A 16,942-nucleotide genomic window follows, 5' to 3' on the forward strand; every position below is an offset into this window, starting at 1 on the left:
TTGTGTGGAGCTCAGTGAAACGCCTCTGGTGGAGCATGGCGGAACTACAAGGGTCTGGCGAGAGTCAGGCTACCAGAGTGCAGAGTGTTCCTAATAACTACACAATGGGGTTCAGTCTTTTCTGATTTAATCAGTCTGTGCCACACATGGCCCCGCTTCAGTCTAATTTTTCCTTTTTTTTCATCTTTTTCAAGGCAAAAGAGTGCAATGTCAGAATTTGCTGCCTCATTAACAGAGAGGTCCATTACATAAAAAGGGCACTTAATTTCTATGACACCAGCACCACAGCAGCTGCAGGAAACATATCAGGTATATCCATCATACCCAATAAATGGGCGCAGGGATGAAATCCTGAATCCAGCTGTTCCTATGACATCTGTGTGTGAGAGGTGATGCTGCATTTCATAGTATTTTTTTGCCAAGTTGTTTTTAAAGCTGCTAAGCTGCAGCTGAATGTTTTATTTATATCAAAGTGGGCTAGTTTTTATTTTACTTTTACACAAATATAGGAAGGACTTAAATAGGCCTATGGTTTAGTTTATTTCAAAGTAGGCCTACAAATGCACATTGCACTTCAGTTGTTGTAGCCTATTCAGTGGTTGAAGCAGGTAAAGTTAAAAAAAAAAAAAAAAAAGATGAAAACAAAATCTTACAAAATCTGTTGTTTTTTTGCAGCTCCCGACTATTTTTTTGTCAGAAGAAGGGGGAAATGGCTTTTTTGATCATAAAGGTTGCAGACCCCTGTCGGAGGGTTAGCGGTGCTTTTATTTTGAAAACTAAATTCTGAATACTAACTTTAGCCGCCTTTGCTTACACATATCCGGTATTTCGGTACATTCTATTTTCGCTACGATCACGGTAGGCTACTCAAAACGCGAGCAGGACATTTCATAGTCTACCACAGGCAAGGCGAACGTCCATAGATGTTGGTTCAAGACCTGTTGCGGAGACAAACACCAATTTGATGCAGCAACTTGCCGTCGGAAGGTAGGCTATGTGTTCTGTCGTAGGCCAAACAATAGGCTACACGAGAGCTAGTTAGACAAACATCCCATAGGCTAACTTCGAAATTTTAACACAGCAATACTTTAGGCTACATGCATACAGGCTTTACTTAAATCAGCAGTTTCTCCGTTAAGTAATGGCAAGCCAATAACTCGGCGCAGAGTTTGCACTAGCCTACAATGTTTTTCCATCCGCGGAGCTGTTTTCACGGGTGGCGAATTTACGAATCCTAGGCTACTGCGGCCACGCTAAAGTTCACCGAATGCCACTTCTGATTGGTTGAGCTTCGCCATCATCGCCCGGCAGGAACTATTCGCAGACGGGTCTGCATTGATGCAAAAAGGGATTCGACGAGGGACCAGGGATTTGTCATGTTTATAAAGACTATACTCACAGAGTTAACTGATCTCAGGTTCCGAATGAGTGAGTGTGTGAGGCCACATTGGCTCAGATAGAAATGGGATTGGGACAGCATTTCACGAGGTCACGTAGTGATGTTCAATAACAAAGACGTTGCTGACACTTGCACCATGCATTTGTGTCGTGCGTGCTGTTGTTTACCTTTGTGATCTCCGGATTTCCCCCGCGGTAAACGTCACAACACTTTGAACTGTGGGTAATTCCATTTGGTGAAGTCTGCACCAATGCAGACTCATTGCCTGGAAAATCCAGACCCTATCTAGTGATAGCCAAGCTAAGCAGGACAAATGGCCAACTAGGCTAATTATTTATGGAGAGTTGCTTTCTATTAAAAAAAAAAGAAACCCGACTCAGCCTTTCTATTTGTTTCTCTGACTACAGGTGATTGCTAACAACATGGACCTTGGACTTCCATTTAGTTCTGTCTATGCTGAAACACAACAGGTGGACCTGAGAGTGATGGTGAAAGAAGAAGATATAAAAGAGGAGGAGTATGATCACATGATGTCATGTCCAGATGAAGGAGAAAAGCCCTTTGCAGAGTTTCACTGTAAAATTGAAACAGACGTCACAGAGTCACCAAAGTCAACTTACAATGAAATACTACAGACAACTGTGAAGGCTGAAGTGAAGAAAGAGGAAGAGGAGGAGGAAGAAGAAGAAGAAGAAGAGGAGGAGGAGGAAGAAGAAGAAGAAGAAGAGCAGCATGAACATCTGCTGGAAAGTAAGTCCTCTCACATAGAACTAAGTAGTGGTGTGTAGCAATGTATTTCTGTGACAGTAGTTGCACTGAATCACTCACATGCACAACAAGATATTACCAAAGATCCTTAATTACTGACAAGATAGAGCAACATAATGCATCTCTATGGAAGAAAAATTTGAACAGTTCCTGTCTGCTTAAAGAGGCGTGTCGCAAAGACGTCATAGTGGGATATCGATCTGTCAGATTGACAAGCAGTTCAGTTCGAATGTTATCAGGTCTGCTTAAAGGGAGATTTCGCCCCCCTCCCCTTTGCGAAGACAGAACGTGGAAATGATCGAACGTTTGCGCCTCTCGCTCCGCTTTAACCCTCTCTGATATTACCCACGTAACGGGAGCTCATACACAGTCAACAGAGAGGCACGTTTTAGATTAGAGACACGTATTAGTTTAGTTTTAGATTAGAGACGCGTATTAGTTTAGTTTTAGAGTAGCCTGTTCATGTAGCCGTTAAAAACGCAGCAAAACTATTGATGACATGACAAAAAAAGGAAAAACCAGGCAAACCAGAGGGGTATTTTACAAAAGCAGAATTAAGACATCCAAGATGGGGACAAAGCTAGGTTTGACATAGCGTTGTCTAGTCATCCTTGATAAACTCGTTTCACTAACGCCAATCCAGGATGAATAGGAGCGACTATGTCAAACCAGGTGTATGTTATTCGGGATGTGTGCGCATTCTCGTTTCTCCCCCAAATAACTCACGGTTGGAATTAAAAAAAAGAGGCGAAGAATAGCGTCTTGCACACAAAGTGAACATCAGGTTTTGATATAGACTAACAACGAGGTAAAGTTGTACTTTTTTTGATGGGAAATCATGATCATTTCTGTTACATAGCGGGAGTAGGTGTGGCAGACCAACTGCATGCAAATTTACGCACGCCCCCACGTGTGACTGTGCATTCAGACCAAGACCGTCAAAAGCGTCAAGAGTGCCGGAAATCATTCATTTTCTATGGAGAGTTTAAAGAATCGCATGGAGGTCTGATTTGAATGACATCTAGCTGAACCAATCAGATCATGTAATTACCATTAAACTTAGCTTGACTGTTAGCCTGGTCGGTACCAGGCTAGCTACAGAGAATAAATTCCCATGGCAACTTATGCAGCATCTCTTTTGTGAAACCAAGTCAAGGGTAAATTCATCCAGGATGACCAAAATATCCCGGCTTAATCCCTTATCTCGATTTTGTGAAATACCCCTCTGATTCACAACCACGTCTGTTACATAACTGGCCAGATCAATATCCCACAAGCGTGACTGACTTGATGCTATACTCCTATGAACCAGTGTTCCCTTTATTTTTTTGAGCAGTGTAGTTTTTTCCATTGAACTACATATCCGCTACCCGATCTGGTAAACTTACATAGTGTGGGTCATTGCCAGTGGTCTGTCTCCCTCATTAGTTGCCCTGTGTCTGTTGTGTCTGTTACCCTCATTCGTTGCCCTGTGTCTGTTGTGTCTGTTACCCTCATTAGTTGCCCTGTGTCTGTTACCCTCATTATTACCCTGTGTCTGTCGCCCTCATTATTACCCTGTGTCTGTCGCTGTCATTAGTTGCCCTTGTCTGTTGCCCTCATTAGTTGCCCTGTGTCTGTTGTGTCTGTTACCCTCTTTATTACCCTGTGTCTGTCACCGTCATTAGTTGCCCTTGTCTGTTGCCCTCATTAGTTGCCCTGTGTCTGTTGTGTCTGTTACCCTCTTTATTACCCTGTGTCTGTTGCACTCATTAGTTGCCCTTGTCTGTCTCCCTCATTAGTTGCCCTGTGTCTGTTGTGTCTGTTACCCTCATTAGTTGCCCTGTGTCTGTTGTGTCTGTTACCCTCATTAGTTGCCCTGTGTCTGTTACCCTCATTATTACCCTGTGTCTGTCGCCCTCATTATTACCCTGTGTCTGTCGCTGTCATTAGTTGCCCTTGTCTGTTGCCCTCATTAGTTGCCCTGTGTCTGTTGTGTCTGTTACCCTCTTTATTACCCTGTGTCTGTCGCCGTCATTAGTTGCCCTTGTCTGTTGCCCTCATTAGTTGCCCTGTGTCTGTTGTGTCTGTTACCCTCTTTATTACCCTGTGTCTGTCGCCCTCATTAGTTGCCCTTGTCTGTTGCCCTCATTAGTTGCCCTGTGTCTGTTGTGTCTGTTACCCTCTTGATTACCCTGTGTCTGTTGTGTCTGTTACCCTCATTAGTTGCCCTGTGTCTGTTGTGTCTGTTACCCTCATTAGTTGCCCTGTGTCTGTTACCCTCATTATTACCCTGTGTCTGTCGCCCTCATTATTACCCTGTGTCTGTCGCCGTCATTAGTTGCCCTTGTCTGTTGCCCTCATTAGTTGCCCTGTGTCTGTTGTGTCTGTTACCCTCTTTATTACCCTGTGTCTGTCGCCCTCATTAGTTGCCCTTGTCTGTTGCCCTCATTAGTTGCCCTGTGTCTGTTGTGTCTGTTACCCTCTTGATTACCCTGTGTCTGTTGTGTCTGTTACCCTCATTAGTTGCCCTGTGTCTGTTGTGTCTGTTACCCTCATTAGTTGCCCTGTGTCTGTTACCCTCATTATTACCCTGTGTCTGTCGCCCTCATTATTACCCTGTGTCTGTCGCTGTCATTAGTTGCCCTTGTCTGTTGCCCTCATTAGTTGCCCTGTGTCTGTTGTGTCTGTTACCCTCTTTATTACCCTGTGTCTGTCGCCGTCATTAGTTGCCCTTGTCTGTTGCCCTCATTAGTTGCCCTGTGTCTGTTGTGTCTGTTACCCTCTTTATTACCTTGTGTCTGTTGCACTCATTAGTTGCCCTTGTCTGTTGCCCTCATTAGTTGCCCTGTGTCTGTTGTGTCTGTTACCCTCTTTATTACCTTGTGTGTGTTGCCCTCATTAGTTGCCCTGTGTCTGTCGCTGCTTGAGAGTAAATTACAGTAATTTCCCGTGTATAAGCCGCATTGTGTATAAGCCGCAGGACAGTGTTTTATGCCAGTTAAAAGAAGCAAAACCATATTAATACCATGCTAACTGCCCCTGTATAATAACCTCATAGCCAAATAAATGTTGCATAATCAATGCATAAGCTGCTGCTAATAGTTGGGAAATTACTGTAGTCAGCGGCCATTGACCGTCATGAAGCTCCTTGTACTTTATCTACGCACTATGCCGGCCTTATGGTCTTTCAGAGAGGGAAGTTGTTAAGCCCACATTATGGTTATGGATATGATTTAATGCAAGTAAGTAGATTGGAATTAATAAATACAATTATTTGTACCCCAGCTTGTTAGTATACTTTTAGTATCCTGTACTGTTTTATACGACCTCGACTGCAAGACATAATTCATGCACTGAAAATGTGCAAGGACTTTTATTTTGATATTTCTTATAGTTTTCAGCCGATTGGTAATGTGAATTGTGAGCAACTGGGTAGAAGTGTCAAACTTCTAAAGCAAAGGATTCAGGCTCTACTTTGATCCCCCAAACCACAATCATGATCTAACACAAAACAATAACACAGACAGAGACATGACATTTAGCCTAGGCTAAACAATATTCAAGTAGCCCTAGACAACAGCCCCTAATATGCTCATGGAGGCTAACGTTTTCATGAAAGCTTGAGTGTGTAAAACAGCAACATGATGTTCAGCTAGTGAAGGCTACAATTCAAACCTGGCTAGTTAATCTTGTTAAAATTAGCTTAAATTCGTTTTTCAACTACAGTAAATTAGACCTAAATAGTTACAGAAATGTCTTCGTTCAGACGTTCATTCATTTGCTAGGTACGAGGCAACATATATTTTCATTGCTCTCTCCTTTGCTAACTGACAGACTTACCCTAGCTAGCTGCCTGCTACCATTGGAGACTTATACGTCTTTCTGTCGGTCTGACCTTGTTTTAAGTCCAGTGAGTGACACATAGTTGGATGCTCAATCAAACGTTTGATTTATTAACAACTAAGCAACTGAAATGATTAAGTTAATTAAGTTCATTTTCGATCCACATGCTCGACTTTCCTGCGGCATGCCAACTTCTGAACTTCGGGCCAGTTCTGATAGACCAGGGGTCGGCAACCTGCGGCTCCAGAGCCGCATGCGGCTCTTTAGCGCAATCCTGGTGGCTCCCTGGAGCGTCTTCATTGCCTTCATTGCCTGGACCGAATCATTTGCTTTCATTGCCATTGCGGAAGGATTGCCTGCATGTTTGCTTTGTAATGAGAAGTTGGCGAACAACAAAAAGAGAAAGACATTTAGAAAGACATTTTCAGGGAAGGCATGCTACATTTGCAGCCGACTACCCAGTTGGGACTGAGAGAAAAAGTGTGATTGCAGTACCCTACTTCTGGAGAAATTTTGTTGCAACCTGAGAGATATTAAAACGTGGAAAACAACGTTTCACGGATGGTGATTACACAAAGTTGAACTTCAAGCACCATATACAGCGGAGTAGTCCCTTGGTGTGTCATTCTCTCCGAGATGCGCTGCAGGGAAAAACATTTAATCATGAAAGCTCATTATGTAGCCTAGTTGTAGCCTACTTAGTCATTTTGATAGGCTAATATAGATAATATACACTTACAGCCTGTGTTGCCTTCATATAAGGCTTACATAAGGCTTTTCATTTTCTGCGGCTCCAGACAGATTTATTTTTTGTTTTGTTGGTCCAAAATGGCTCTTTGAACATTTTGGGTTGCCGACCCCTGGTCTATATAGCAATATCCGATCCATTTCAACAGCTCCTAATATGCTCATGGATCATACCGTTCACGTGTTTTCCATCCTTGATGTAAGAAGTAAACATATTTATTCCCTGCATCGCGTGCAAACTAGATCCACTGTGGTCGATCTTCAGTGTGTTTGCTTGTTGTATATGTCTCTGCATGTACACTCTAGGCAGATACTAATCATCCACTGCTGCCATCTAGCGGTTCGGATCGCTAGTACAGTCTGTTTACAAGCCTGAAACTCTGCCAGATCGTTCCCAAGCCCACCCAGGAGCCCTCCCCATTGAAAAAGGCAATGGCAGTCAACGTATGTGTCTAAATTGACGTTTAAAGACGTCAATGGCAGTGAATGAGTTAATGGCAAGCAGCGTGTGAAACAGGTATTCCACTGAACCATGCTTTACTGAAACCTAGCAGAGTATATAACCTGCCCTACACGCATCTGCACTCGTCTATTATTTGAACTCACTGGCGTTGGCAAGCGAAACTAACTTCACCGTAGTCTCATAGTCAACAACAAAACAGTTATACACAGTTACTTTCACTAATGAGTGACAATAGCTTACCATCGAAAACATAGCATGTTGATAATGCTCTCTTAAAGCAGAACTTTGCAATATTTTCTAGTTTAATTTGTCTTAACTAATCAGCTTTGGAGTCATTGGAATGGTTATTTGACTTATTTCGGATTGAGTGACGGCTGTCACGCTTCCCCCTAGCGCCTCTGAGCGGAAAAACCATGCATGCGGCATGCAACTTCGTAACAGAAAGTCTCCAGCCTCGCGATCATGCTCATGAAAAGGCAGAACGTGCTTTAGACTGTCCCTAGGTGGCGTTACTCCGGATCAACAAGGACTAGGGCTGGCTCAAGGCTTCTCCCCATTCATCTGTCAATTGAATCCCAACCCTGAACACATACTGAACATTTGATAAAATCAGATCTGACGCAACCCAAAACATCTGATTACTTTTGAACAACTGGGCCCTGATGTTGCATCAAATGTCAACTGTTCACCAACCTTCTCTGTCTTGTAATATGTAAGCCATAAGTAGTGATTACACTTTAATTCCTTAAAGGTGCACTATGAGATCCTGCTTGATCTTAGCGAGATTTCATTTGTATCTCAAATCGTATGTTTTTCCCCTTGATCAGCTTGCTTTCTGTCCACTAAATACGATGTGAAAACCCCGATATTAAAAGACAACACAGGGGCTGTGATCCTCAAAACAAACGTTAACAACAATAGGGGCACAGGATGTGCACCAAAACAATAACAAACCAAAGATTCTAGAACAGAGCCAGATTGATCAGTTATTACGTCAAAAGAATGAAGCTCTGAGTTCGACGTCAGGCGCGCCACTGTGGTAAGCTCAGCGCAACATTTCAGACACAGTTCAATCATAAACCCACCTAAACAGCTGTTTTTGCCGTTGTCAGCTGTTCATTACCGAGTTTTTTTGTTTACTCGGTAATGAACTGCAAGATCTGGCCGTGTGAAAGGCACGATTTATTATTTTTCAACTTCCCACTGAATAAGGAGGTAATAGGCCTTTATTTAGTCAGATAATGTAGGCCTATAAATGCGCTGGTGAATAGATCACATCAATTCCCTTTGGGAGATTCAGTTAAGCTAGCTAGCAGGCAAACTAACTTAGCTACGTTATATTATCATCTTTTTTTCTTATTTTCTATCCGTAGGCTTTGTTTACGGCCACTGGCGCATTACCAATCACTATAATGTACGCTAAGTGAAGTACGACAACCACTATTAGCCTACTTTTAAAACGGGAGTCCAGAACAGAACAGAACAGGTGTTGTGAGTAAAGCAGTGATCATAATCATAATCGTAACACACGCCGCACATGCTGCCTCCAGTGAAAGCTTGTAAGACCGATCCGATGGCATGCTTCATATTGTAGGCCGACCTCATATCTTTCGTTGTCGACTGACTTGAGAGAATAGGTTCAATGTAGCCCATTCTCTTATTTCTCTCAACTGCAACAATGACAGACAGCCTAGCCTACTAGCTACGACAGCCTAGCGTATCCTTATAGTTAACTTGGTCTTACGGTATCCGTCTTTTTCATAATTGACTGCTGTGCTGTGTCGTTCATAGACAGTAGGCTAAAGATGTCGCTCATCGCTCCCTTTCATAGGCCTAGGCTACTGTACGCAAAGTGTCGAGGCCACATACAGTCGGGACATAGTTTGACGAAGTTTAAAGCATGTTTAGTAGGCTATGGCAGCGCTATCCATAGACAATCAGACTGTTTATTTAAGGATTTCCGATGTTGTAGAAGGAAATTCGTTGGGGTCCTCCTCGTCATATTTTAATAGCAAATAAAGCTAATTTCCCTCACTAGACCTAGGCCACTGGTATTTATGGGGGATTAAGAGGGGGGAAATCGTTTAACAGAGACCTCACACCCCCAAACTGACAGTCAGTCCAACAGAAGGGGGAAGCATAGAACGCTGATGTCGGATTTGCAACAATTTATTCCGACTCCACAAGGAACGTTCTATGTCTATGACTGCGCGCGTTGCGTTTGTTTTGTTTTGGTGTTTATGGAACGTTAACAGAAGTGACGTCAAACAGGATCTCATAGCGCACCTTTAATGTGGTACATCTGTCCGTTATTCTAAGTCTCTATGGTAACTCTTCATTCTAATTCTAAGTCTCTATGGTAACTCTTACAGGTGTATCAGAACACCCACATATAACACAACAGAAGATCCACGGACAGAATGATGAACTCAACCTGCAACATGAAGGAAGACTGCACCACTGCACAGTCTGCAGGAAGAGTTTCACAGCCCTGACAGAACTAGAGAAACACCAGCAAACACACTCAGTTAGCGTAAATGAAAAGAGGTCTCGCAAAAAGCCACGTAGATATTCTCAGTGTGAAAAAGCCTCCTCAGTAGTTAAGCACCACATGGTTATACACACTGGTAAGAAGCCTCATGGATGTACTCAGTGTGGAAAAGGTTTCTCACACAGCTCAAGCCTTTCACGCCACATGCTTGTACACAACGGAGAGAAGTCTTGTAAAAGGCACACGCAGGTACACACTGGAGAGAAGCATCATGAATGTGTCCAGTGTGGAAAATCATTAAGAACGTCCCAAAATCTTCAGCGCCACATGCTTACACATACCGCAGAGAAGCCTCATAAATGTGTCCAGTGTGGAAAAGCATTTTCAAAAAGTTCAACTCTTAAAGTCCACATGTTGGTACACACTGGAGAGAAGCCTCATAAATGTGTCCAGTGTGGAAAAGGTTTTCCATTTATTTCAACTCTTAAAGCCCACATGCGAATTCACACTGGGGAGAAGCCTCATAAATGCTCCCAGTGTGGAAAAACTTTTTCACTCATTGCAAATCTTAAAAACCACATGCTAATTCACACTGGAGAGAAGCCTCATGAATGTATCCAGTGTGGAAAATCATTTTCAAAAAGTTCAAATCTTAAAGACCACATGTCAGTACACACTGGAGAGAAGTCTCATAAATGTGTCCAGTGTGGAAAATCATTTAGAACGTCCCGAAATCTTCAGCGCCACATGCATACACATAATGATGAGAAGCCTCATGAATGTGTCCAGTGTGGAAAATCATTTTCAAAAAGTTCAACTCTTAAAGACCACATGTTAGTACACACTGGAGAGAAGCCTCATAAATGTGTCCAGTGTGGAAAAGCATTTTCACTCATTGCAAAACTTAAAGCCCACATGCAAATTCACACTGGAGAGAAGCCTCATCAATGTGACCAGTGTGGAAAATCATTTTCAAAAAGTTCATATCTTAAAGCCCACATGCGAAGTCACACTGGAGAGAAGCCTCATAAATGCTCCCAGTGTGGAAAAACTTTTTCAGTCATTAAAACTCTTAAAAACCACATGCTAATTCACACTGGAGAGAAGCCTCATGAATGTATCCAGTGTGGAAAATCATTTTCAAGAAGTTCAATTCTTAAAAACCACATGTCAGTACACACTGGAGAGAAGCCTCATAAATGTATCCAGTGTGGAAAAGCATTTACAAAGTCCCAAACTCTTAAAGTCCACATGCTTACACATACCGGAGAGAAGCCTCATAAATGTGTCCAGTGTGGAAAAGGTTGGAGAACGTCCCCAGATCTTCAGCGACACATGCTTACACATACCGGAAAGAAGCCTCATAAATGTGTCCAGTGTGGAAATAGTTTTTCACATAGCTCAACTCTTAAACTCCACATGCGAATTCACACGGGAGAGAAGCCTCATCAATGCGACCAGTGTGGAAAAGCCTTCAGAACATCATCTACCCTTAGAGGCCACATGCTCACACATACTGAGAAGAGTCTTCATAGATGTGCTCAGTGTGGAAAAGCTTTTGCGGCCCCTTCAGCACTTGAAACCCACATGCTAACTCACACTGGAGAGAAGCGCCATCGATGTTTCCGGTGTGGAAGAGTTTTTTCAACAATGTTTAATCTTAAATGTCATATGCTAGTACACAAGGGAACGGATTAAAGCAACACTAAAGCACTTTTCCGCGGTCACAAGCACGTTATTTGCTCATCCAGCACTGGCTTTGTAAATAGGCCTAATGATGTCCACAGACAAGCTAGAGTATGTTATGAAAGTATGATGTGTTGTGACATTGAAGCAAGTTGCCCTGTATCTGTCGCCCTCATTAGTTGCCCCGTGTCTGTTGCCCTCATTAGTTGCCCTGTGTATGTTGTGTCTGTTACCCTCATTAGTTACCCTGTGCCTGTTGCCCTGTGTCTGTTGTGTCTGTTACCCTCATTAGTTGCCATGTGTCTGTTGTGTCTGTCTCCCTCATTAGTTACCCTGTGTATGTTTTGTCTGTTACCCTCATTAGTTGCCTTGTGTCTGTTGCCCTCATTAGTTGCCCTGTGTCTGTCGCTGTCATTAGTTACCCTGTGTCTGTCGCCCTCATTAATTACCCTGTTTCTGTTACCCTCATTAGTTGCTCTGTGTCTGTTGTGTCTGTTACCCTCATTAGTTGCCCTGTGTCTGTTGTCCTCATTAGTTGCCCTGTGTCTGTCGCCCTCATTAATTACCCTGTGTCTGTTTCCCTCATTAGTTTCCCTGTGTCTGTTGTGTCTGTTACCCTCAGTATTACCCTGTGTCAGTCGCCGTCATTAGTTGCTCTGTGTCTGCTGTGTCTGTCGCCCTCATTAGTTGCCCTCATTAGTTGCCCTGTGTCTGTCTGTGTCTGTTGTGTCTGTTGCCCTCAGTATTACCCTGTGTCAGTTGCCGTCATTAGTTGCCCTGTGTCTGTTGTGTCTGTCGCCCTCATTAGTTGCCCTGTGTCTGTCGCTCTCATTAGTTGCCCTTGTCTTATCTGGTTTGCTGATAATAACACATCGCTGTTTGAGAGTAAATTCCAGTAATTTCCTGTGTGTTAACCGCATTGTGTATAAGCCGCAGGACAGTGTTTTATGCCAGTTAAAGGAAGCAAAACCATATTAATACCATGCTAACTGCCCCTGTATAATAACCTCATAGCCAAAGAAATGTTGCATAATCAATGCATAAGCTGCTGCTAATAGTTGGGAAATTACTGTAGTCAGCGGCCATTGACCGTCATGAAACTCCTTGTACTTTATCTATGGACTATGCCGGCAAAAATGTTTTTTTCCAATTTTTCATACACAAAATTATATTTAAGTTACACGTCAGTAAACCTCACTCTTGTTTAGTCACTCCTCACAAGCACACACACACACACACACACACACATTAGAAGAATGAGGCCTTTCTAGTCACTCCTCTCCTCTCTCTCTCTCACACACACACACTCTACCAGGAGGAGGCCTTTCTAGTCACTCCTCTCCTTTCAGGAGAATCAGATTTTTGGTTTCTCTCCTTCTTCCACTTCTCTCTTTCTTCCCCTCTTCTCCTTCTTCTCTCTTTATTTTCATTTCTTTACATGTGATGCATTCTTGTTTTATGTGGTTTATTTGCCATCTAACTTATTATGGGTTAGGTTCACTGTGTTCAACTGACATCTAACTTACTTCAGTTTACTTGGCTACTTGGTCTCACTTTGATGACATCTAAATTACTGTAGTTTACTTGGCTATTTGGTCTCACTTTGATGACATCTAACTTACTGCAGTTTACTTGGCTGTTTGGTTTCACTTTGATGACATCTAACTTACTGCAGTTTACTCGGCTATTTGGTCTCACTTTGATGACATCTAACTTACTGCAGTTTACTTGGCTATTTGGTTTCACTTTGATGACATCTAGCTTACTGCAGTTTACTTGGCTATTTGGTTTCACTTTGATGACATGTGACTTACTGTAGTTTACTTGGCTATTTGGTCTCACTTTGATGACATGTGACTTACTGTAGTTTACTTGGCTATTTGGTTTCACTTTGATGACATGTAACTTACTGCAGTTTACTTGGCTATTTGGTCTCACTTTGATGACATGTAAAGGCCGGCGCCCACCGGACCCGGCGTTCAGCGGTGTGGGCTTGACGTGCAGGATTTTAGAGCAGTTTTCAGGCGGCAGACATTTCCAGTGGGCTTTGCGCCATTAAAATGGAGCAATGGAGTTCTAATCTTTTTCTTGTCGTGTCGCACCGCGTACGTGTCCAGTTGGCGCCGGCCTTAAGTGTATCATTTCAATTGAGGACATGTAAATGTATCATTTACTGTTTAATAAATGTACAATTTATCCACCACATCTCCTCGCTCCCAGACTCTCTCACACACACTATTTATTTTTATTGTATCGTTTTCATCTTAATATCTTTTGTATCTTTGTAAATGTTGTATTTTTTTTATTGTATCATTTTCATCTTTATATCGTAAAACTACTAATTGTCGGCCCTTTCGTTCGAAAATTCTAAAACAATGATGTTTTTCAATACCTTAAAATAACATTTGCTAAATGAACCTCACATTTTTCAGTAGCCATAGGTGTGTAGATTTGAACAATATCTGGCTTGGTTTTTACCAGGGCTTTTATCGCCTGAAATATCCAATTTAGTTAACCACGCTCGGAATTTAGTGCTTACCTGGTGTGTTACCTGTTGTCGGCCTTTCACATTGTACGTCAAAGATTCTAGAACAGAGCAAGATAGATCACAGGCCGGATAATACGATACGTTGAAGTGCGTTTTATGACTCCCATAGGCGCCATTGTCGTCACAGACGCTGGCTACCGTGGGAATCCTAAATTACATCTTTTTATTAAATGGCTCTCTAGAATGTTGAGGGAGCTCCCATTCACTTTGAATGGGCCTCTCAATGTTCTACCGGTCCGTTATATTTGCATAATGACCGCTCCGAAGGTATAATGACCGCTGCCAATGGCAACGGGTTCACTCCGCTAGTTGTTGCGGAAGCCACGAAACGGTAGCCAAGTCATTGCTAAAGACACATTGAGATAAGTTTATTTTCTCGTTTTGGCAAGTAGCCATATAATAAGCGCGATAATGTATAGAACGCCGGTCATTATCTGAAAATAATTCCCTTCAGTACGAAGCAAAACCCCTCCGCTGCGCGTCCCTTACATAAATAGTTGGTGTATGATGCAGGTTCTAGAACAGCACAGTGAGTATGCAGGCTTCTCTTGAAGTCCTCATGATGCAGGTTCTAGAACAACTCAGTGTGTGCAAGGTTCTCTTAAAGTCACTATGATGCAGGTTCTAGAACAGTGCAGTGAGTATGCAGGCTTCTCTAGATAATAATCTGGAATGAGCAAAAAATAGGAATGCCCTGGACACTTGCATTGTAAGACAATTTGGTGCCAACAACTGGCTTGCTCAAAACTGCACCAATTCATAATTATGCTCTCAAACAACTGTTTGAAAACTGTTAGCTCCTTGAAATAGTGATTTGGTCATCTAAAACGCATGGTCACTAATCATCAACCGTTTTTTATTCAGGGAGAAAATTGACTGAGCATCAAGCTCTTTTACAGCGATGCCCTGAGTTACAAAACATATAACAACAATAATCAAAATAATAAAACAAGAACAATAAAAAGATACAAAAGGCAAATAATTATAATAATACATAAATAAATAATTAATAAAATAATAATAATAATAATAATAATAATAGAGAGAAAAGAACAGTTTAATCAAATTCTGGGGTTTGTCCAGTCCACATTGGGTTGTTTAGTCATGAAACGTCATCAAACGTCCGGTGCACTGCACTAGTCATGAGTATGTAGACGCTACAACATTTAAACATTTACCGCGATATAGCCTCAGACACAATCAAGCAGTTAAACGTTAAGCACAAGACTGCAACCAATATTCCATCGGCTTGCCCATAGTGCGTTATCAAGCATACAACCGCGTATACACACACACACACATAACGGTAGCACAGTGCTAACATAAACAAGGCTAACATAAACAAGGCTAACATAAACAGGCAAACAAACTTAAACCGGGGCTCGCTCAATGGACTGAAATATAGCTGCTTACCGGTGGCGCATCTCTCCTGACGAGACAACACATACAGAACTAGTATTAGCTCCTGTTTATATCCCGTGCTCATTTACCACTGCGTTCAACTAATTGAAAAGTGAAAGTGAAACTCCCACTATCATCTCACCTGCGTTTTGTCATGACATTGGCAATGTGACCCACCCGTGACTTTGGGAACGTAACCCCGTAACGTAGTGCGCTTAACACTGGGCGTAACATCCTTTAAGCAAATGCCGCGTCAGGATTCATGATACTTCCTGTATTAACGGTGCATGCGAAATACTGCGGGCCAGTTCTGATAGACATTAGATATTATCTAGGGGGGGGGCTGTATAAAATGTTGCCTTCGGATTTGGCCCGCGAGCCTGGACAGATGTGCTTTAAACCAATGAGAGTGACATCCGTCATTCCCTTTAATGGCAAGCAGCGGGTGAAACAGGTATTCCACTGAACCATGCTTTACTGAAACCTATAGCCTACACGTATCTGCGTTTTTTATTTGAACTCACTGGCATTAGCAAGTGAAACTAACTTCAACGTAGTCTCATGGTCAACAACAAAACAGTTATACAGAGTTACTTTCACTAATGACTGACAATAGGTTATGTCGAAAACATGGCATGTTGATAATGCTCTCTTAAAGAGAAACTATGCAAGATTGGCGATTTCATCTCCGGTTTCGTTTCGTTTTTCATTTTCGCTCGTTTTACGCTTGCATATTTCTCTGCAGAGCTTCCCCGACAGCGTTAGCGTGTATATTTATACATATATAGGCTATATTTAAATATATAAATTGCAAGCGTGGTTCTTCTTGTTTCTTACGCGTCTCAGCCTTCCAGATGTAAACAGGGAGCGATTGTCTCCTGAACAAACTGCAAGGTTGCAATAGCAGATAGGGACACTGGGGGCGGGAGGAAATATTACTGTTTTCGATAAAACTGGTCAGTCAAGCAAAACAACAATTTTTAAGCGATTTCATGACTATGAAAAAGTTGCATAGGGTCTCTAAAATGTTACGACCCTGCCGGTCTTTGCTTGTCTGTCTTTCTCTGGGTTGCAGGGCGGAGTCAGGTCACAGGTGCTGCTGATCACCTGATTGAGACACCAGTGCTATAAAGAGGCTACCTGGCTGGAGTTCGGTGTTCCCTCTCTCTCCATCCGAACATGCGTCGCTTTTGTCTTGCGTTTAGGATTCTGCACATACTCTGATTGACACAACACTATGCTTTCTTACCATCTAATTTATGCTGACTACATCTCATGATTTTATACCTCTTTACTTTAATAAATATCTTCTTTTGTAACGCTTTATCCATGTGTGGTCTCCCTTATGTTGCAATCGCCACAAACGAGCCTGGTGGTTGTAACAAAAATCACAATAACCCTGAACACACACTGATCTGACCCAACCCAGAACATCTGATTACTTTTGAACAACTGGGCTCTGATGTCTTTATTGTTCACCAACCTTCTCTGTCTTGTAATGTGTAAGCCAAAAGTAGTGGTTACACTTTTGCATTTAAATTCTATTTAAAGTTAATTATTCCTCATCAATGTTTAATTGCTGAATGTGGAACATCTGTCTGTTATTCTAAGGCC

At 42.3% G+C, this 16,942-nt stretch overlaps 1 protein-coding gene across 1 annotated transcript in view; it reads left to right on the forward strand.

Moving 5' to 3' along the window:
- Nucleotides 1-855: 855 nt before the first annotated feature.
- Nucleotides 856-16,942, forward strand: part of LOC134076299 (zinc finger protein 729-like) — a 42,417-nt gene continuing 26,330 nt past the window's right edge. The window contains exons 1-2 of the mRNA XM_062531287.1: nt 856-987; nt 1,807-2,149. Of these exons, the coding sequence (XP_062387271.1) occupies nt 1,822-2,149 (328 nt within the window). The 5' untranslated portion in view covers nt 856-987; nt 1,807-1,821. The remainder of the gene's footprint in view (nt 988-1,806; nt 2,150-16,942) is intronic.

Source organism: Sardina pilchardus, chromosome 1 (genome assembly GCF_963854185.1).
Source record: "Sardina pilchardus chromosome 1, fSarPil1.1, whole genome shotgun sequence".
Classification (NCBI taxonomy): Eukaryota; Metazoa; Chordata; class Actinopteri; order Clupeiformes; family Clupeidae; genus Sardina; species Sardina pilchardus.